At 54.3% G+C, this 22,142-nt stretch overlaps 1 protein-coding gene across 1 annotated transcript in view; it reads right to left on the bottom strand.

The window, feature by feature from the left end:
- The window catches only part of VAC14 (VAC14 component of PIKFYVE complex), a 52,359-nt gene that overhangs the window by 16,078 nt on the left and 14,139 nt on the right, over positions 1–22,142 (bottom strand). Inside the window, exons 10-13 of the mRNA XM_042886059.1 lie at positions 21,955–22,015; positions 15,347–15,491; positions 14,704–14,769; positions 6,631–6,781 (exon numbers count right to left, since the gene is read on the bottom strand). Of these exons, the coding sequence (XP_042741993.1) occupies positions 6,631–6,781; positions 14,704–14,769; positions 15,347–15,491; positions 21,955–22,015 (423 nt within the window). The remainder of the gene's footprint in view (positions 1–6,630; positions 6,782–14,703; positions 14,770–15,346; positions 15,492–21,954; positions 22,016–22,142) is intronic.

Genomic DNA, 22,142 nt, shown 5'->3' with positions numbered 1-22,142 from the left:
CTCCGTGTGCCAGAGATGCTCCAAGCCATATTTTCAGCAGCACCATCCTGCTGCAGGTGACACAGGCCCACTTGGTCTGTCACCTCCCCATGCCCCAGGGCTGGTAGGATGGGCACAGAAGCCCAGTCACAACGCAGCAGGGAGCCAAGCTTACAGATTGGAAGGTTCTTTCATGATTCCTCCTCACACACCTGGCTCAGGGCTGGAGGATTAGGATGGCAATGGGATCACAAGGGGTCACAGCATGCTGGGTGAGCAGCACCACAGTGGCTGTTTGCAGGGCTCTCCCTTAACATCCCCTACAAGTGGAGGAGCACAGTGAAGCTGTGCACAGCCCGACATGGTCAGGGCTCCCATTGGGCTCCAGTGGAGACGCGTGCAGTTTGATTTATGAGTGGTGTCTGCTTCTGTCGGGATTCAGCAGAGCACGGAGCAGCCAATTAAAAAGGCAATCAGGCAGCCGAAGCCTGGGCTGATGGAAAAGTCGCTGGGCTGATTCCCACTGCGCTGATGGCAGCGATACGGGGAGGTGCAGATGTGGGCATCCAAAAGGATGGAGCAAAACCTGCTGCAGAGGAACGGGTGCCTCCTTCCCATGGGAACCCCCTCCCCAGTACAGCTGAAGCCCTGAGCTGTGCTTTGAAGCAGGCCTCTCCCCGAGCACAAGCGTGAGCCACAGCATCGTGTTTCCCCTCAGCTGCAGGTAAGCTGATCTGGGCAAAAATATTACACTGCTGAGACAACGTGCTCCGAAACAAAGGTGTGATTGTTTCCAGGCATGGATCACCCAGAGTGAAACCACAGCCGTGCCCGGCGTGTCGCTGCTACAGCTGTTAGCACTTCTCACCAGTGCCTGCAAAGGGGAACAGCCGCACACGGGGCAGCCCTGCACCCAACCCAACACACTGAGGCTGGAACCCACCCAGGGGAAGTGCTGTCCCTGCGAGTCCCTCCATCCTCAGGACTCCCCTTTTATGTCTCTGCCCCCCCTTGTTGCATGGGCAGCAGCACAGCGCTCACCCTGGATCTGCCATTTACCCCTCTGCATCTTTCAGACTCACCGCTTCATCTCATGACTTCCAGTGGTGGCAGTTGGAAGCCAATAACACAATGCATCTTAGAATCACAGAGCCGCTTGGGTGGGAAAAGATCTCTCAAACCCCCAGGTCCAACCCCAGCCTACCCCAACCATGCCCACTGAGCACACGTCCCTCGGTGCCACATCCTCAGGGCTCTTCAATCTCAGCCTGTGGCCCCATGGGTTATGGCTCAGCGCACCGAGATCCGGCGTGGGAGAGCTGTGTGAGCAGCTTTCAGTGTTTCCATGCAGCACGAGAGACGAGCAGAGAGGTGTGACGAAAACTGTGGCTCGGTTCATTGAAGCTTGCACCTCTCCCCCTTCCCCTCGAGTGAGACTTTGCAGATTTGTAAGCTGACAGATCGGCTGCGAACGCACCACGAGCGGGGCTGCCGGGGGTTTGCTTGGTACCCAGGAGGAGCAGGAGGAAGATCCCTGCTCAGAGCAGTGACAGAGCTCAGCCTGGGCTCAGCTGTAACGGGAACAAAAGGTAATTTCTTGTCTGCAACAGAACTGAACGCGGGCACTGCTTGGATCTGCAGGTGGGAACAATTTCTGCCCCAAAAGAGCAGTGATGCAGTGGCACAGCTGTCCAAGAGCTGGGGGAGTCACCGTCCCTGGAGGTGTCCCAGAGCCATGGGGATGTGGTACTGAGGGACGTGGGCAGTGGGAATGGTGGGGGTGGGCTGGGGTTGGGGGATCTGTGGTCTTTTCCAACCTTCATGATCCTATGATTCGCTGACTGCTCCCAACTCCTCTCAGCTGAGTTTTGATGCTCAGAGTGACCCCCAAAACAGTTTTTCTCCCCTCCAAGTATCCAACGATGCCATTACACAAAGAGCCCCCCAGTACCCTGGGCTGGAGAGCAGCAAACCTCACCCAAGGGAAGCTGCCAGCCTGGCAGTGGGCTCCTGAAGCACCCAGGCTCACCATACTGCTGGTGTGCTCCTGCAGCTGTGTTATAAATCAAAACAGACAGGCAATTAGGAATCCATATTAAGGGCCTTATAAATATATATTGTCACACAGCCTGCTTCCTTCAAGCCACCTGGCTGCCTGGCGGATGGAGCAGGCTCCAAACCTGCAGTGCCAAAGCATCCTCAAATGCTCAGGCATTGGATTTGCCTACATCAGCCACTAAGCACCAAACTTTACCGTCACAAGTTCCGCTCATTTCCCATAATTGGCTTCAAACTGGGCTTAATTAAAACCAGTGCAGACTTGCTTAACTCCAATGAAACCAAATTTAAGTGTGATCTGACCAGAACTGATTCCTTTCTGAAGCAGCATAAACTGTTTAATGAGCAACCACCAGGACACTGGTGCGGGTTTAGCTGCAATGATTGACTTCATGTTGTAATTGAGGCAATTTCAGTGCAGACCCAGACTGGGTGATGGGGGGAGAGGCTGGGAGCTGGCAGGGAGCACTGCAGAGTGGGTGCTGCGTCTTCATTCCCATAAAAAGGGTAATTGGAGACTGCTTCCTCACTCACAAAACGCTTAGTATGATCGAGGGTCTGGGAGGAAGTGTTGCCTCCAGCAAGATTTCCAGCATCGAGACAGAGCAGCTCCTGCATCCCACTGCCATGCTCTGCGTGTGGATGGGGCTGCTGGAGCCCAGCATCCCTCCCATTCACTCAGAGCTCACGCTTCCAGCACTGACTTCCCTGGGCTACCCCTGCATGCAGCTGGCCCCAGCCCCATGGAGCTCAGCACAGCCCCACATAGGGACGTGGGAATCTGCTCTGTACCTCCCCCAGCAGCCTTCTTCTCTTCCTTCCCTTCCCTAGGATGTTTTCAATCGGAGCAAAGCCTCGCAGAGCAGGATAAAAATAGAGCTGTAAAAAAAATAAATGAAATAAAGGCAGACTCCCCCTGCAAAACCCAGCGTGGGGCGTAGCTGGAAACAGATGCGAGAGCGTCGGCAGCTCAGCTGGGCTCTGAGAGACGTCAGCTCAGCCCTCTCCAAAGCACAGGATGCTGCTGAGGAAAGGAACACTCTGAAAGTACCGACGGTGCTTGGCCCTGGTTGTGCTCTGCCTGCTCCTGCCCTGCTCCCCACGTGGCCACCACTGCCCTCTTCGCTATCTGGGAGACCTCAGCACTGAGAGGTCCCTGGTGGGGGACAGCAGTGCCCTATCCATGCCCTGCTGCAGGCAGGGCAGCCAGCTGGCATCACCCCACGGCTGATGGGCAGGGGAGGAGGCACATCTGGATGCCCAATGAGGCTTTTCCTGCTGTCTTTCAGGCTGTCATTTAGGGGACCCTCATCCTTTTCAGGGTGCTGAGCTGACAGAACTCAGATCCCTCATTTACTCCCATGCTTCTGATCCCTTGAAACCTGCCTGCAAATCAGCATCTTTGTGAGCAAGTGCTCCATTTGGTGGCATCTGCTGCATCCTGGCAGCAGAGGATGAGCACGGACGGGTTTTGCTTTGCAGTGACCAAGAGGGACAGAGAGAAGCCCAGGTGATGGCACAGCACTCATCACCTTCCCATCAGTGCCTGAACAAAGCAGACCACGTTTCTCAGGGATTGTTAGCAGGCTGCTCAAGAGTAATCCACAGAATCCTGAGCGCTGCTGGTTGAAACTAATGACCTCAAGCGTGTTAGCACACCCACGTATGAAGTCAGCCTCCCCATAAACATCCCCTGGTGTGATGTGCTCTGAGGGCACGTCGGTGTCCCCACCACCTCCGGTAAGAAGCCAGGCAGGAGGGACTGCAGGGAGAGGAAGGTGCCTCCTGCAGAACAAAGGGTCGTGGTGCTGCTCCGTGCAGACAGGAAGGGATGTGCACATGGAGCTGCTGGGGCTGACAGCCTTTTGGAGGGGCTGCCCTCCAACTGTACAGAATTGGGCTGAAGAAGTAGGCTGCAGGGCTTGCACCATGGTGGTAACCAGTCGTGGGCCATCTGCTGCTTGTACCTGACTTTGGTATGGTTGGTAGAACAACCCTGAAGTGAAGCTGCTGCAAGCCAGACGGGTGCTTGGACTGTCACCCCAAAGAGGTGCCAGCCCCAGGCTTGCTCCTGCAGCTCCTCTCTTGTCATTGGGATCTGCCACCCAGGGTCACCAAACAGGGCATCTGATGCACGGCTCACCATCTGCCTCTGCATCAGGGATGCTCCAGCAGCACTTGAACCATTTGAGATGGCAAATGCGAGATGCGGCAATGAGAAAACGCACGGCTTTCCCTCTGGTTTTCTCCAACTACACCTCCACCTCCACAGGGCCCTGGGAAAAGCAGGCAGAAGGGAAGGCAGAAGGTAACAGAGAGACTGCAGAAGGCTCAGCTGCCCCATGCAGGCAGGAGGAGGCCTGCCGGGGCTCCCACACACCCCTTCTCACCTCGTTGTGCCAGGAGAAGCTGTTGGAGGGCAGCTGACCTTATGTAATGGGAGAACAAAGCAGCTAAATAAAACCCCGAGCTGGGAACAGGCTGCGGAAGTGGGACACCGTTTTCCTGACTAATCACCCAGCATCTGAAGGAAACACAAGTGAATGGCAGGGAAACAACTGCATAAACACATCCCGAGGGAAGAAAGGGTGAGAGAGGAAGTGGGGGAAGCCCGCGGCGTGGCATGGGCCCCTTCTGCCTCCCCTGCTGACTGCGTGGGGAGAGTGGCACAGAGAGCTGCTGCCCAGGCAAGGGCTGGAGATGGCCACGCTCACCCACCTGCAGAGCTGCGTGCTGGGATGTAGGACAGAAGCAGAGCTGGAGTTACTCAGTCCTCCTCCCAGTGAGGGCATGAAGGCAATGGGGTGACCCCAAGGGGAAGCACCAGAACTCTGCGGCCTGCCATCCAGTGTTGGCTGTGCGATGGCATCCTGCTTCCAGAAAGAGCTCCAAGCCAAAGCATGGCACAGAACTGCCTGGGGAGGACTGCTCCTGTCCGCTCCAGTACAAAACAGTGCCTTTCCCACTGGTGCAGTCACACAGTCACACCGAGCTCCTCAGTGCCACTTTAGCCTTGCTCCCTCTAATCGCACACCATTACACCAGCACCACGTTCAGGTGTATGGATTTCCACTGGTTTTATTCCAAAACCCCAAGAACACCCCCACCAAAACAACCCTTCAGCAAAAAGAGCTTATTTCAAAGAGCCCCCACTTTCCCACCATGACACAGGAGGCTCCCAGCCCTGCTGTGACCCCTGCACAGCCCACAGCCCATTTGCAGAACTGGGGAGCACCCACCTTTGGGTGAAAGCCGACGCATGTGCAAAGCTCAACTCTGAGAACCTTTCTAAAGAAGAAGAAAGCAAACGAGGTGACCGAAGCAGAGTGCATCACAACCCATGTGGATTCTCAGAGCTGGAGCTCTGGCTGCAGCAGCTCTGCTGAACATGGAGAGCAGCACCAGACTCCTTTTCAGCGTTCCACTCGCAGAACCGAAGCCAAGTTGCTCTTCCAGAGAACTGAGGGGCCACGGCAGCCGTTCGGCCGCACGCCATGCAGCCTGCTATTTTTAGATAATCCACAAGGAAGGAAACCTCAGACAGCCATCGGTGTGAGCTGAACTGCAGCCCTCTGGCAGCACCGTGGGGCTGCTCCACCCGTGCGGGCTCACATCAGTGGCAACTCACCCCCCACCCTCCATCCTGCATGTACCAGGCAGGCAGAGCTGCAGGAAAACGGACCCTGGGCAGCCCATGGATTGCCAAAACCTGGCTGCTTTCTGCTGCAGTCCAAGGAGGGGGAAAATAATCGGTGTTCTTCAAAGAAAACAAATGCAGGGAGCGGAACGCATGGCTGCGGCGCTGGTTCTGCTGCGCAGGGAGGGGCTGCCTTGGCTCTGCTGAGTTTACAATCCACAGCTGACATGAAATGTGCCTTTGGCCAGGCAGACCTGGCGTGGGGAGCACAACGGGGAGGCTCCGAAATAGCAGCAGCAAAAGCAGCAGCCGAGGAGAAGGGGCAGCCAACGAATAGTGGAGGATGAGCCACAGACGGGGGGGAGGTGGAAAAAGCCGCCCAATGCGCCGGGATGATTAATGAAGGGCTTCTTCCCCCGCTGTCCAAACAACAGGACTGTCCTTCTGCATCTCTCCTCCGAGGTCTCCACAGTGCTCACAGCAACGCCACAGTTTGCATTCAGCACATGCAGCCACGAGCCAGCAATGTACTGCATCACAGGCACAGAGGAGCCGTGTGTGCTGGGCACCTGGGTTTACAGTGAGCACCCAGCCTGAGCTGCTTTTAGGGACTTGGAGGGCTCTTATGAGAAGACAGGCTGACACCCATTAAGGGTGTCCCATAAAGAAGGGCAATAACAACATCCTTCTGCACCAGGCTCTGCAGCATCTGCCCAGGGACGTGGGGAGACGTCATTCCTGGAGGTGTCCCAGTGGGGATGTGGCACTGAGGGATGTGGGCAGTGGGCATGCTGGAGTGAGTTGGGCTCAGGGATTTGAGAGCTCTTTTTCAATGGTAATGATTCTATAACCTTGCTGGTCATTGGGTTCTTACCCCAGAAGGCGAGCGAGGAGAAAGACCAAAGTAATACAGACAGCCTTGGCCTACCATTCAGAGTGCAGTGCAGGATACATACCTGAAGAGCTCAGCTGGCTGTTCCGGATGGGGACATGGAGCTCCACCTGGCTGGGTCGTGGCTCTGCAGCCTCAGAGGGACCATATCCCTCTGTCTGCCCTGCTGGAGAAGAGGCAATCTCAGCCAGCACTTCCAGGTCCTTGAGGATAACCTGTGAGGAGATGGAGAGCATCAGTGAGCAGGCACAGAGCAGCTGAAGGTGAGCTCTGCCTTCCAAAATCACTGCCAGAGCATCAAATCCCTGCATGACACAAAAGACGTAGAGAAAACAGGGCTACCTATCAAGTTCAAAGTGAAGATTTCAAATGATTGCCCAGGAGCTGGGGCAGGAAAGGCAGCAGTGAAGTCCCCATCCCTGGAGGTGCTCCAGAGCCATGGGGATGTGGCACAGAGGGCCGTGGGCAGTGGGCATGGTGGGGCTGGGCTGGGTTGGGCTTGTCAATCTTAGTGGTCTTTTCACATTCCTGCCCAAGGAGAAAATCCGTTCTATTTCTATTCTGCAGGTCCCAAGGAAGCAGGGGAAGCTAAGCCACACTGTGCAGCTGGGAGCTCAGCCTGCTTCTCCCAGTTCGGGGAGGTCTGGGTTTGCTCCCTCTCAGCACCCGAGAGCTGCTCCCTCGTTCCAGCCATCTGCTCAGCCTGTGTAACTATATATAGCACTTCTGGAGAAGTTATTACAGGTTGGTGCTTTTTTTTTTCCCCCCTCAACTCTTCTCATGTCTGGAGCTATTTTGGGCCCCTCTCCAACCCGATGTCCTTGGGCACAGACATCTCGTCACTCTTCCCTGATGCTCTGAGCGTACCAGGGCTGCCAGAAAAGCCTCACTGCACAGCTGCACCCAGCACAGGACATCCAAGTGCAACGCTGAGGACTTCTCATGCACTCCCCAAGCCACGGGCATCTCTCTGTGGAGCTGCATGAGGTGGGAATTTCAGCTACCAAGAAAACCCTCATCCCCAAGAAAACAAAAAATGATGACATCTTTTTACATGTGCACAAGTTGAAAATGAGACCCGTGATAACGTGTTGCACGGGTAGTTGAAGTTATTTAGTGCAGTTACAGCTGATTTTTAGGCCCCGTTAGTCTGAGCAGGTGGTTCTCAGAGCTGGCCGTGGGAAGGTGCAGCAGTACTGCGAGTGGTAACCATGCTTGGGAGGACCCCCATGGGCATAAACACAACGAAATCCCAGCGTGGGGCAACTGAGGGGAGGAGAAAAGATGACAACAGCAGCTTTGGCAATGAGGAACCATCCCTGAAGACAGAAGAATGCAGCCCAACCTATGGCTGCTCCGCAATGTTGTCACGGATGGGACCTTGTTGCCATTGTGGGATGTCACCAACGTCATCAACTCTCATCCTCTTACAGGGAAGGGAGCCCATGGCTCCCCATAGAGAGAACTCACTCCTCCCCCCCTCCTGGTTTTGCAGGGATTTCAAGCCTTGGTTGCTGAGATAAAGGAGGCAGGGGCAGGAATGGAGCAGGATGTGGCACTGAGGGATGTGGTCAGTGGGCACACGGGGATGGGTTGGGGGTTGGACTCGGTGATCTTAGTGGCTTTTTCCAAGCTTAATGATTCTGTGGCTCTACAACATGGTCCCAGCCCCCTGCCTGGCTGTGACAATGCCCACCTTAGGCTATCAGCCTGGATATCTCAGCATGGACAACACCAGCAGCTTCAACAATAGGACCACAATTGAAATTTCCCCCCATTGCCTCCCAAAGCCTTAAATCCCACAATTTACCCCTTCATCCGCACGGTCTGGATTTCCTAATTGCAAAAACATGGAGGAAATAAGAACCAGGAGGGATGGCGCATAAAGACCCAGAGGATGAGGAGCAGTGGATGTGAAGAGCTGGGGTTCTCCAGCCGTGGGAATGAGGCAGGGAGCCCAACCTCCTCTCTGTGTGCTGCAGAGCAGTTCCCAGCCCCGGTGGGACGGAGCAGAGCCAGAGCACTTGGTATGCGCTGCACATCCCTGAGATGGAAGCTGGAAGAAAGCAATATCCTGCAGGAGCACGGGGCTGCCACTGCCATGGCAACGGGCCGGCTGCGCCAGCAGAGCTGGTCCCATCCCTCTGCAAAAGGGACGGAACCGTTCCCAGCTCCTGGGCAAGGGATGGGTCAGGCGATGGGAGAGCATATGGGAGCCAAGAGCTGGGCAATGCGGGAGCCCTGGGGGATTTTTAGGGGTGTGGTAGCCCTGCAGTGAGGATGTGAAGAGGGCGGGAGGCCCCACACCTTGCACAGATCCCAAAAAGCTCCTTCCATGCCCCGGTGAGGACGCACGCTGATGCCAAAGAGCACTGTGGTGGAGGCCCTGCAGTGAGGACTGCCTCTGCCCTGCCTGGAGTCTCCAAGTGTGATTTCCCTGGGGGCTGCAGGAACCGATTCAGGGCAACACGTTTCTCCTTGGGGCCAAAGAGCAGGAACGAGCCCCTAAAGCAGGGTGGCTTTGCAGGACACGTGGTGCTGCAAACGGGGTCAGGCTGTGCGTTGAAGCAAACCTCACAGCCAGGAATGGGTTACGGTATGGCTGTTCTAAATGAGCAGCTATTTCTCAGCCCTGGGAGCAGTGAAACTGCTCTCCACATTGCCTCCAGAGCACAGATTTTGAGGGCACACAGAGCAGAGAGCCGTGGGTCTCTTCAGATGTAGGTCAGGTTCATTTGTCCCTTGTTCTGGTTGAGTTGAGCCTGCAGCAGCACTGCCATCATGCGTGCTGGCTCACGTAGGAGCGGGTGGATGGATGCCCCTATGCTTCCTTGGGTGCTTTCCCACCTGGATTCTCCTGCTACTCCCATGGATGGGCAGAGCCAAGGCACTGCATCAGCTGCATGTGATAAGGGCATGGACTGAGCTCCTGAAGGTGCTGCTATTTAAGGAAAACCCTAAAAAAAGAGAAGATTAAAGCATGCCTACACTAAGCACAGCCTTGTATGTCCCTGGGCAATGACAGGGACGCGTGACACCACAAACAGCCGAGCAGAGCAGAGCAGAGAATGGAAGCCCAGCTGGAGCGTGATGCCCCCAGGGTGGATAAGAGGAAGGGCTGTAAAAGCTCTTCTTCAAAAGGGACTGAGATTGAGGAGCAGCACTGCCACAACGGTCCTCGCTCTGTTCTGCCACTCCTGGCAGCCCCTCACTACACCCAGGCTCCTTCAAGGCATGCAGAGCAGTGTTTATGCTGCTTTGGTGCATTTTTTTGTCTAGCTCTGAAGCTTTCAGATGCAACCAGGAAGGGAGGAATAAGCCATACCAGAGCCAGGAGTGTAACCAGCGGCACTTGCTGGGCCTCAGGCATGCAAGGTGTGAAAAGCAAACTCACATGCCCCCCCCCTGCAGCTTTAAAAACATGAAAAGAAAGAGAAGCCCACCATTAATCTTCCCACAGCAATGAACCAGGGCTCTTTTCAGGCCCCCAGCACAGTGACTTCTCTCCCCTGATCCTGCCAAGCCCTTTTCTTTCTCTTTTTTCACAGCTGCTGGGTTTCAGCCTGCTGTTGGGAGGGGATGGAGCAGCGCTCCTCACATCTCTGTGGCATTTGCTTCAGCTGGCAGAGCAGAATGAAGGCTTCCTTTCTCCCTCTGCTACAGGAAAATCCTCCCAGTCCATGCGAGCACACCTTCATGGCAGCAGCAAACACAGCAGGAAGGAGGGAGGCGGTTCACCAAAGCTAAGCACCTGGGTCATAGCAACTCTCCCTGCCAGCACAGGCTGGGGGATGAAAGGATGGAGCACAGCCCTGCTGAAAAGGACCTGGGGGTACCAGTGGCTGGCAGCTGGGCAATGTGCCCTCGCAGCCCAGAAAGCCAACTGGGCTGCATCCAAAGCAGCAAGGCCAGATCCAACAGCGGCCTTTCAGTATCTAAAGGGGTTGTAAGAAAGAAGGGGACAGACTCTTCAGCAGTCTGTTGTGATAGGACAAGGGGATATGGGTTCGAATTAAAAGAGGGGAGATGCAGGTTAGAATTAAGGAAGAAGTCCTTCGCGCTCAGGGCGGTGAGGTGGTGGCAAAGGCTGCACACAGAGCTGGTGCTGCCCCATCCCTGCACACATCCAAGGTCAGGGAACAGGGCTGTGAGCGCTGATGGAGCTGTGGGTGTCCCTGCTCAGTGCAGGGCTGGGAACAGACGGCCTTTAGGGTCCCCTCCAACTCAGACAGTTTTACAACAAACTACGTACACGTGTATTGCAGCCCTTACCTTCAGTCCCTAACCACATAATTACAGCCCAGTGCTGTGCTGAGCCAAGCTGCTCCCCACGGACCAGCCTCCCCCTCAGAAACCTCCCAGCCCTGCACGACGTGGAGCACGGAGCAGCTTTCAACCCGGTGCCCTTGCTTTTCCTCGAGTCCTTATGGCACACAGAGAGCATCATTCCACCCCGCTGCACCAAGCAGTGTGATTGCTGCCTGTGGGCTGCCTGCATGGACGTAAGGTTGGTCTGACCGCATTTTCCATGATCCAACTTAAATTATATACCTCTCTCTCCACCCCACCATTAAAGCCCTAAAGTACACCCTCAAGTGCAACTTCTGGAGAACGGGTAACCTCCCTGCTTTGGTATCCAAGCGCCTGGAGTCTCTCCCTGGAAAATATTTGTCACATAAATATCAAAATATTTATAAAAATCATGAAAACAAAAGCCAGGCACGCTCAGTGCTCTCCTCCCTGCGCACTCGCCCTGCTCTCTGCTTTGCACGGGATCACAATATTCTAGCGGCACTGAATTAAAGGCTGGGAGCTGGAACACAATGGACCTAAAACCAACAGAGCACAGCTGAAAACCAAACCTCACGAAGACGGCGATTTGCTCTGGCACAAGCTTTTGTTAGGCTTCATTGTGCTGGGGATCGGGCGCAAAGGGAGACATTTGCTGGGATTTAATAGGACGGCACAGCTCAGAGAGCTGCCAGAATGCAGCCCGATGCTCAGAGCCACCACGTTTTGTCGCCAGGGAGTAAAATACACTTGTGAATGACAACGTCCTGGGCTCAGGACCGGGCCCCAGCTCCCCATCACTTGCCAGGTGCAGAAGCAGGCTTCCAAAGGACGCAAGCTAAGAGATCATGGGGATTTTCTTGCTGATTCCAAAGCCTGCATTAAGGCAGTTTTCCTCTGGCAGAGTAGAAGGGAGCTGGGCTCTATCCTGCTTCAGATCAGACACCAATCCCACCACTGCTCCCGGGTAGCAGTGATAGGATGAGAGGGGATGGCCTCAAGTTGCACCAGGGGAGGTTCAGGTGGGACATTAGGAACAATGTCTGCCCCAAAAGAGTGATGCAAGGGGGAGTCACCGTCCCTGGAGGTGTCCCAGAGCTGTGGGGATGTGGCACTGAGGGACGTGGGCAGTGGGCACGATGGGGTGGGTTGGGCTTGGGGGTCTGAGAGGTCGTTTCCAGTCTTAATGGTTCTGTGATTCATCCCCCAGCCCCGCTGAGTCAGGCAGAAGTCCCAGCCCACAAGACCAACAGCATGAAGGGGCATGTATGGAACTCCATGCTGGAGCTGGAGAAGGGAAAACAAAGCCAAACAAAGAAAATAAATGGGGTCATAACTTCGCATTTTTCTCTGCTGCATTCACCTCAATACAGTACCTGGAATCCAGGCTGGGATGAACTGAGAAGCTAGGAGCTGCCTCTGCAACAGCCTGCAGAGGGTGATAGCCCAATGAGCAGGTCCTGCCCTCTGCAGCAGTGCTGCATTTAACCGTGAGTGCTGGACTGGGGCTTCCACTCTTCACCACCTCTGACATCAGCTCTCAGCCTCATGCCAGCAGGTAGCAGAGCTGAGAAAGATGAAAGCAGCAGCTTGTGCAGAGAAAAACACTCTCCCCAGCATCCTGCTATCTCGGAGCTGTAAGGAAGTTTTTAACCACATCAAATTTTAACTGCAGCTTTTAAAGGTTGCCTTCAAAACCAGCTCACAGACACATGTGGATGGGCGAGCGTGCAAATCAGAGCACGGTGACGCAGGGCAGCAACGCAGAACCTGACAGCCAGGAGCCTCACATCCCAACTCGTCTACATATCAAAGGGAACTGCTTGCTTCAGCTTTGCTCCAGCTTCTCTGTATTGCATCTGTGGATCCTAACTGGGTCTCTTGGCAAAATCTGGGCGCTGACATTCCAGATCAGCCATTCCAATTTGTCCCCACCCTTCTCAGAAATGCCCAGCTTGTACCCCCCTCTTCTACTGTGGCCATTTCTATTTTCTCAGCAGAGCTGGTTGGGAGCCAGCTGAGCAGTGATGTTTAATGGATTGACTTGTTGATGGATTTCCTCAAAAAGAAAAAAAAATCCCCCCCCAAACATTTAAATAAATAGAAGACAGGATTAAATAAATCAGCTTAGAATTACTTTTGAGCCATTCCCAGTTATGTCACATGGAGGAAATGCATCACCAGGGTCCTTTCTTCGCTGCTTTTTTCAAATATTAATAAGCAGTGTAATTGCAACATGACTCACAGCAGTCTCCTGCCAAGCTGGAGAGCCTATCTGCGAGATGCAGGCTTTCTGGAGCATTGCAAAGGCAGATGTGTGCTTGGGGACTCTTTTGGAGAGGTCTGCGTCGTAAGCAGCAGGGTATGGAAAACGGCCAGGCAGCCGCTTGCCTTTGCAAGTCATTCCCTTGCTTGCTCATTCCCTTCCCTCCTCTCTTCACAGCCCCCTCACAACAAGGGATTTATTGTGGAGTTGGGTGCCCTGAGCATGTAATCTGGTGCAGAGAGCACGTGACTTCTATTCCATGAGGAAGATCTGATGTGGGAAATGCTGAGGATCTCTGGCAGCTCTGCGCAGGATGCATCCAAACTCGGGGCAGCTGAAGGCAGAGGTGTTAGCAGGGCCTGAGCCAAGAGAGCCTAAGCTGCCAGCATCCCACCCGAACACCACAAGCGCTCCAGAGTGCAATGCAGGGGTGAGAAAAAGAGAAAGGTGCCAATACTGAGGAGACCAGACTGGGAAAAAAAGTGAAGGAGCTAGCTTGGAGTTGGAGAGTTCTCCATTGAGAAGCCAAAGAGCAGGCAGGAAGGCACAGAGAGTGAGGCCAGAGCAAGCTGGCTCCCCCGTGGCTGCTGGATTTGTTTTGCTCACTCTGAGCCAGCCTAATGCTGCTGCAGATCTAACAACAAGGTGGCAAGCTGCTGCCAGAAAGCTAACTCCTAAGGCACAGCTTGGGGCAGATGGGCTTAGTCCTCAGCTCTGTCTCTAAGCCCAGCATGTCAGGCCAAGGTGACGAGGTTGCTGGCCAAGCCTTCTGAGCAACCTGATGGAGCTGTAGGCGTCCCTGCTCGTGGCAGGGAAGTTGGACTAGGTGGCCTTCCGTGGTTCCTTGCAACTCAAACGATTCTCTGATTCTCCCCAGCACTGCTGCTCGCCGGCCGGGCCCAGCGGGTTGCTCAGAGGATGTCTCAAAGGCATGTTGACACAGACTATGAGGTAGTGTCTGACTTCTGATTCAAAGGACATGGGAAGGGGAGAAAGAAAGAAGCCTGTCCCACAGTCTGGCGTGGCATTTTGGTGGGGGGAATGTATATGTGCTGGGGTGGCTCTGAGAAAAACCCAAAGAGGCTTTGGGGCACTGAGCATAGCTCCACCAGGCAAAGCTGCCGCTGCTGCTGCTTAACCGTTTTGCTAGGGCTTGCCTCTAAAATTTCCCAGTATCTACAGGAAAATATTCCCTTCCTGTGTTCGCAGCTGTCACACAGTGTCTGAATTCCCACTCACCGAGGACCTGGCCAAGACCCATTCCCAGGCATAGCACTGGGGTCTTGACTCCCAGACTGGGACTTGAATCCCAGGCAAGCAAAGAAGATACATACAAGTAGGTTTTGAGGGACTGGCTCTCTGAGGAGGCAGAAGAAAACAGTCTAACTGAGACAGGAGGGACTTCAGTTGTGCAGCTCTTTGCACAGGTCCTTGTTTGCTTCAGCCAACAGGGCTGAATGAACACCCCAATGCCAAAGCTGGCCAAGCCCTTGAAATCCCTTTGTCTAACCCAACCGTACCAGACAAAGGTTTTCCAAAGCTTGGTTGGATGTGGGGATGTGCAGGGCCTGCAGCACTTACCTCATCTGACTCATCTGAGAGGGTCCGCAGCAAGATGGGGAAGAGGCTGTCGGTGTGTCGGAACATCTAGAAGCAGGGAGGTGAATGGCATCAGTTCCACAGACAGATCAACACTCACCAAAGGAGGGTGCACCCCGAGAGGCTGCCGAGAGCTTTGCCAGCGTTCTCCATCTCACCTGAAAGCATCTCCCTTAAGCTACTAGGGTAGCAGCAGCCAAACCCCTCATGAAAAATGCAGGCACTTGGTTACAAAGCAGTTTGCAGGCAGACCTACTTCTGGGGCAGCACAGCGCAGCTGTAGCCACTACACACGCTTCAAAGGCCCATGACCAAGTCATGCAACCATTCCTAGTGTTACATATCTACCTTTTTTTCCTGCAGAGCTACACCACCACCAACTCCCACTGACCAACTTCAGCCTAGGGGCTTGTTGATCCCACAGTTTTACTCCTAAGACTCTTGGCATTCCAGCAGTGTCTGCCCCATGGCAAGTCAGTGTTGTGCTTGGGCCTTCTGTAGCACCTCCATCTGATTCAGGTCCCAGCAGATTAAGGAACAAAGGCTAAAGCTTGGGTGCCCCTTTCCAACAAACTCAAGTCTCGTGGAGGAAGCAATGGGCTCCCATGCCGAGTCCTGGACCTACCTTACGAGGAGTCTTGATGTACAGGTGATAGAGCCATTTCAGGACTGCAATTCTGGTCATCATGCCAATGGATGTATCATGCAGGTGGCAATCCAACACCTGAACTATTCCATCCAGGTTCAGCGTCACCTGGATTCTCTCAGAGCTGCACGAAAAGAAGAGCTGGTTCAGCACTGCGATGCCCAATGCAATCCCCCCATGGTGGAGAGGTCTGTAACACACCAGAGCCTTCATCCAACACCTCAGCTCAAACCCTAAGCAACCTAAATCATCCCTGTGGCCTGTTAGAAGAGCCAGGAAGCAAGCTCAGGGCTTGCAAGGGGTCACAGCAATGCAGGCCAGGCATATGCTGCATGCACGCAGGGAATCAATTCAGCCTGAGGAAGGAAGATCAGCAACACCCAAATAGCTCTGGCTTGGCTGCCTGCAGGCTTCCAGCTGCTCCAACCACACAGCCTCACCCATGCTGGCTTGCTGCACCCCACTGCTGCTTTCCTCAGGTCTCCACATCTGCTCTGAAAGGGAGCAGCAAACACGATGGGTCGAAAGAGCAGACATTTGCCCATGTGGTGCAGATTAGATTCTGATTGGCATTACAAGAATGGGAAGCACGGGGAGAGACACAGCAGCGCACCAAAAACTTGCCTTGGAAAGAACAAAAAATTCCCAGGCTTTGAGCTTTACCACTTTCCCAAAACAGCTGGTACCTACACATGACAAAACACCACGCTAGATGAATCCTGCAGCACGACTACACTGAAGAACTGGCTCGTAGGGCAGTCATCAGGTTTGGGGTACAAAGCCTGAAGACCCATCACGCGCATTTGGGACCCAACTCAAGCTTGGTTGGGTTCACACACCTCCAAAAAACATCCAACCAAATGCCCTCAGACTTCATCCACTGGGGCCACTCCACAAGGTGAGGGTACTCAGCCCCCACTAACCCAGCAGGCTCACACCACTGACTGTAGATGGCACAGTGGTTTTTGGGATGCAGCTCTCTGCTACGGGGCTGCCTTGAGAGCTAAGTCACTCCTCTCCTGCTCCAGCTACTGAATTATTCAAGGCTGGGCTGAGCTCCTGCAGGTTTTTCTTGCGTGCTCAGAGCTCCTCTGCATCGTGTTTGATAAGAAATCCTAAGGGGCAGATTTCTCATGGTATAATTTGCAAGTAGAACGGCGGCTTAATAGGATTTGATCTTCCCCAGGACACATGTTGGAAGGGCAAGGCGAGGAGGCTGCAGCCCCCTCACAGACCTGTAAATATCTGACTGCTTCATCTGTGTCACTGAACAGATGCTTGGGCCTGCAAATTGCATTTCGAATTGGCCTAAGTTGTGCTTTGATGCTGCAAACTACAGCCGAGGGCAAAAAATCAAATGTTCAGAATGGAGAGAAGTAAAGATGGGTTCAAGGCATTGGTTGGCTTCTTCTTAGAGGCCTCAACATGCCCAAAGGGAGCCGCATCCCAGTGGATTTAAGCCCCTTGTGAACCTGGGGAGCTGCTGATGAGCAGAGCTGTGCCTTTCTACCTTTCTGCACCTTTCTGTACCTGCCCTAGCCTCCCATTCCTGCTCCCCGCTTCTAACAGACACATGAAGAGCTCAGATGAGGCTGCTCTCCCCATCCCCTTCCTATTTTCCCAAGGAGCCAGCTCTTCTCTGGTACACAGCCTGCACTCCACCTGCCACCACGAGGCTCCTGATTGCAGAGCAGCACGAATCCTTGACCTGATTACATCTCCACGCCAAAATACACCGTGTGCCTGCACAGGATGGAAAAAGCTCTGGGTAATGTGAGAAACGTGCCTGATATTTGCAGGGGCTGACAGAGCGGCTGGGCTGGAGGTGGCCCTGATGCTGCTTTGAGGGGGGGATGCAGACAGGGGGGATGCTGTGCTACGGAGGAAGGGGCCAGCACAGCAACAAAGCCACTTCCAGACCTGCTCCTGCCAAAGGAGCTCATCAGAACCCATTACCCCGTGACGGAGGATGGGTACAGTGGTGGTCCCATTGACCATGCTCCTGCAGGCTGGAGCAGCAGCAGATTTCTGTGCCGCTGTGTTTCGAGGGAGGAGGAGGGCACTGCTTACATGCAGCGAGCACAGCTGCAGCTCTGAAGCATGCTCACAGCTCGCCGTGCATCCCGGCTCTCCCTAATCCCCAGGCAGCCCAGCGCAGGAGCTTGGGAGCGAGGGTAATGGCATTGCTTTAATGCAATCCTCTCGGGCTGATATGCAGGCTCCCAGTGTCGACAGCTGTGCCAGGGCAGATGTCAGATGCGATCGCTTCCATCTAACCCACTACCCTAGATTCTTCTCCACTGTGCAGCCCTGGCACCTCCTCCACGGTCCATGTGCTGCAGCAAGCAGTTTTTCTGGCGGATTGAGCAATGGTGGGAGCTGCACCAGGCTCTTGCCTCTGGATATCGGGACCTTTTGCTCAAGCAGAACAGTGGCTGAGGAAGCTGAACCCCCGCACGTGGCCTTGCCATTTCACACGGCATCCTCCAGCATGGGAACACTTCCCACTTTTCGAGTGCATTCAATGCTTTTCACCCCATTTCCCTTATCAACTCATTTTCTCAGTTCTTCCTTTTCATCGTGGGCTCCTGCCATCTCTCTCCTCAGCGGTTCCTTTTCACTGCCAGTCTCTGAGCTGTCATCTCCCTCCTGGCCTCCTGCCCAGCCCAGCTGCTTTCCCGACCCCATTTTAAGACAAGGTTAAGGTCCAGGCCAGGCTCTAGCCTTTAAGCGGGCTCAGCAAGCTGCGCTGCCAAGGGTGGAAATATCCAGGTTCTTTCATTGTGGTCCAAGTCACAAGGGCATATCCCATATGGGCTGGCAGCTGTGCTGCTGAACTGGCCTGAGCTAGTGGCCAGGAGGTAAACAGCTCCTTTCTGCTCTCTGTCCCACAAGCTGTCGCTTGTTCATCCTCTATCACCTCTATTTTGATGCTCTTGGCTTCCTCCTGCTCACTGTGATCTCCGAGTGCTGGAGGAACACAAACTGCTCTCCCAGTTACAAGGCTTGAATTTAGCAGAGCAGTGCAGCGAGCTGCAGGCACCAGGGTAGAGAATGAGGTGGCATGCCCCAGGACCCCTGGTCAGCAAGGGACAGAGCACAGCCCATCTCATCCCTCCACGGCATGCAGGAGCAGGGCAGCCCTCCTGCACCCTCTCCTGCTCCAAACCGCAGAGGAAGCTCAGGAGGAGCCTCCCCAAGAAAGCACTTTGGAGCCAAACGCTGCAATTTCAGCTTCCTACTAAGCCCTAACAACCCTTCTTCCAGTTGCCTGATCAAAACACAGCTGAGCCACGTGGCAGCAGTGTGCCCTCTCTGCAGAGGATGAATGACATCTGGTTGAAGTTGGTGCTCCTGTCCCTGGGGCCACAACGCTTGTCCTCGTGGCTCAGGACTGCCAGCCCTGCCCGAGAGGGATGTCACACCAAGGCCATGGGCTGCCAGAGGCAATCTGGAGCAGTGTCCCAAGGTCACCAGGCCTGGAAGATTGAGAAGGAGGCAACCCTTCCTGACCGATAGTTTGGTGTCCTGACACCAGTGTAACACCTGTGTACCTAACCCTGCTGAATGCCCAACCATCAGCCCGGCAGGATGGCTGGGAGGTGTTCTCAAGCCTTCAGTCTTTGTTGATGCAGTCAGGAAGCTCCAAGAGCATAAAAAATGCCTTCCAGCCACGCTGGTCCAGCGATGCAGGACAGATGTCTGTTTCTCTTTCAGCAGCTCACATTCCAGCAGGGAAATCAGGGCTCTGCTCCAGCAGCAACAACTCCACTTCTCTTTCCCGATCCGGACTCAAATTCACAATGGCAGGGGCAGCAGTGTCAGCTGGGCCACAGAAAGGCTTCAGCATCCCTGAAACCTCGTATCATCTCTTCTGCAGAAGCTGAATTCAGGAGTTCTGCCTCCCTGGGAAGCCCCGAGGCCCCTGCAGTCCCTGTCTCAGAACAGACACAGGTCCTCACTTCCAAGTAAATGCCACCAGGAAGCTCTCTCCAAGTTCCAAGCGAAGCCAGTGATTACCATGGAAGCATTTTGGCCTGCCTACAGCACGTTTTAGGAGTGGGGGTGGTCACTTTGTGGCCCCAGGAACGTGTCCAGAATCCATCTACGGAGCATTCAGACCTCGTCATCTGCTTGGACCTCATCTTCACGCAATGCCTCCGCAGTTTCCCTCTTCTCTGCCCCTGCTGAACGAGGTCCTCCTCCTCTCACTGCTGCTGCAGTGTTATCCTTCTGCAGGCGTCTGCATGGGGAGGGCAGGGGAAGGGGCGTGAGAGCCGGGCGCTGGCGCAGGGCCTCGCTTCATCCCTTGCTCTCAGGGGGAGACCGGGGGAAGCAGGGGGAATGAAACAAAAACACAAGCACAGAGTGATTTCATCTTAAAAGGCAGCTGCAACTTCCTCTGCCTGCAGGCTTCCCAGCTTCAAATGGCAACGGAATGGTTTCCTGCGGTCCTGCCTTGACACCCAGTGGGCACTCGGTGTGCAGGCAGCTGCCTGCTCCCCAGTGGGAGTTATGGCTGCAGCTGGCTCCTGATGCCCTCCCAGCATGGCATCTCATGGTGCAGAGGTCCGTGCTGCTGCTATGCCAGCTACTGTGCTCCGCCAGCACCAGAGGTGCAATTCAGCTGTCTGTGTTCTTGAAGGACAAATTTCTGACAGAACAGAACCCCTGGATTCCAGCCACCCAGGTGGACAGGCAGAATGATGGGCATGGTCACAGCCCACCCAGCTCCATGCCAGCTCCCCAGAATGAGAGCCATGGGGAAAGTGCTTCAGGTATTCACACAGCATGGGGAAATGGCCATCCTGGCAGGTAAACTCCATGACAAAACCTGGTATCTCCCATTCCAAAGGGCTTAGGGGAGCTCAAGAAATCTCTCTGCAAACCCAGGCAATCTCAACTCCACATTCTCTTGTCTACAGTGCCACAAAATGAGCTCTCATTGCTGCATGGGGCAGCTGGCAGGAGCAATGAACATCCACCATCAAGCGTGGGGTGTGGAGACAACAGCATCCCCCCCACATCCCACTGAGCTCAGTCTCACCGCCTTCACTCTCTCTCCCCCCCAGATGCAAGCTCTCCAGGACAGAGATGCAGTTATCACGTATCCCTTCGACTTAGTGCCTCATTTTCTCTCCTTCCTTTTCAGCTTCAGCCTCGTGCAACACCCACTCCAGCACCTGCTAAACTTTATGGGCTGAGTCTGCAGCCATGAGTGTGGGAGGCTGGCAAAGAGCAGGGCCAGGATGCAGCGAGCGCAAGGAAGCTGGGGGAAACCACTCAAGAGCCATAGAATGAAATCTAGAGACAAATGGAAACAATCTATGCTCTTGTAGGAGAAGAACAATCAAGGGCATCATTAAGGAGAGGGAGTAGATGGGCTTTGCGGGAGTGCAAAAAGGGAACGGAGAGATATAGAAAATCAAATCTGGAAAGCTGAGTCTTGCAGTGCTCAGGGATGTTATGATGGGTATCACATGTCAGACTGCTGGCAGGATGCAGCCAGAGTAATGCATGCTATTCTGAGGATCACAACAAGGTATAAATATACGTGTGAGCACAACAGAAGCACGGCAAATAACGATCTCTTTGGAAGGGTACTGCAGGCAGCAGGAGGAAAGCAAAGATGGTTCTAAAAGCAGATGGATTTGCTACTAAATTCCCTGGCAGCTGGATGGGAAGAAAGGTATTTGCAGGGAAGATGATTTAGATGAAATTTTGGGAGCAATCACGCTGGGTATGAAGCAGCAATCTGCAGACGTGAGCCTGATGGATGCCACACAAGGCTGGCAGGGGGACAGGCTGGTAGCAGGGGCTGCAAGGACACCTCATCCCTCAGGCAGCCAGAGCTGGGCTGCACGCCCTGAGCCATGCCTCAACGCCTGCCCTACAGCACCGTGCTGTGGTGGGCTGCCAGGACTGCAGTGCTGCAGCAGCACGGAGCTGAATTTCAAGCTCTTCCACTGGCTCCAGATGGTTTGTGTCCCCCTTCTTCACATGAGATTGATGCCTCCGCATGAGATTAACTCCTTGCAAAGGCAGGAGGGGACCAAGTGTCTGCTATTGTGGTCAAGCTAGAAGAGTCACTACTAAAACCAACGCCCACATTCTCCCTTCCTTTTAGCAGGGATCTCCAGCCAGAGTGGCTTGAATACAGAAGAGGTGCAGAACTCTGAGTGCACACACAAACTCGCTGCCTTCCCAGGGAGGTCTGCAAGGTTTCTTGAGGGGGCAACACTGCCATTTAAGAGGACTGAAGTACTGAAACAGGTTGCACAGAGAAGTGGTGGATGCCTCATCTCTGAAAATATTCAAGGTCAGGCTGGATTGGGCTCTAAGCATCCGATAGAGCCATAGGTGCCTCTGCTCACTGCAAGGGAGTTGGACCAGATGGCCTTTGAAGGTGCCTTCCAAATCAAACAATTCCATGAATCTACCACAGAGACAAGACACTGAGGTGCAAACGCATCCTCTGTCAAGCATTCCATTGCAATCTGAAACCCCATTTGGTTTCCAACCCACATCACGCTTCCCACAGCTTTGTCAGCATCCATCACTCACAGTCCGTAACAACCAGCCCCTACCTGGTTACCGTGCAGACACTGGCGTTGCTCACACTGGAGTCACCAGAAGCATCCAGAGAGCCTGCAGGCAAGACAGAAAGGAGACACAGTGAATGGGAAGACAGGGAAGGCAGGAAGCAAGAGCAGCATGGCCTTCTGCAGGCACCTCCAGTCATTGCTTCAGGGCCCCGAGGATCCCTTTTCCCCTG

The sequence above is a fragment of the Lagopus leucura genome, unplaced genomic scaffold (genome assembly GCF_019238085.1).
Source record: "Lagopus leucura isolate 7727_CA_CO unplaced genomic scaffold, USGS_WTPT01 Super-Scaffold_100054, whole genome shotgun sequence".
NCBI classification, from domain to species: domain Eukaryota; kingdom Metazoa; phylum Chordata; class Aves; order Galliformes; family Phasianidae; genus Lagopus; species Lagopus leucura.
Note: the sequence above shows the minus strand (reverse complement) of the source record. Positions and strands in the feature narration are given on the sequence as shown.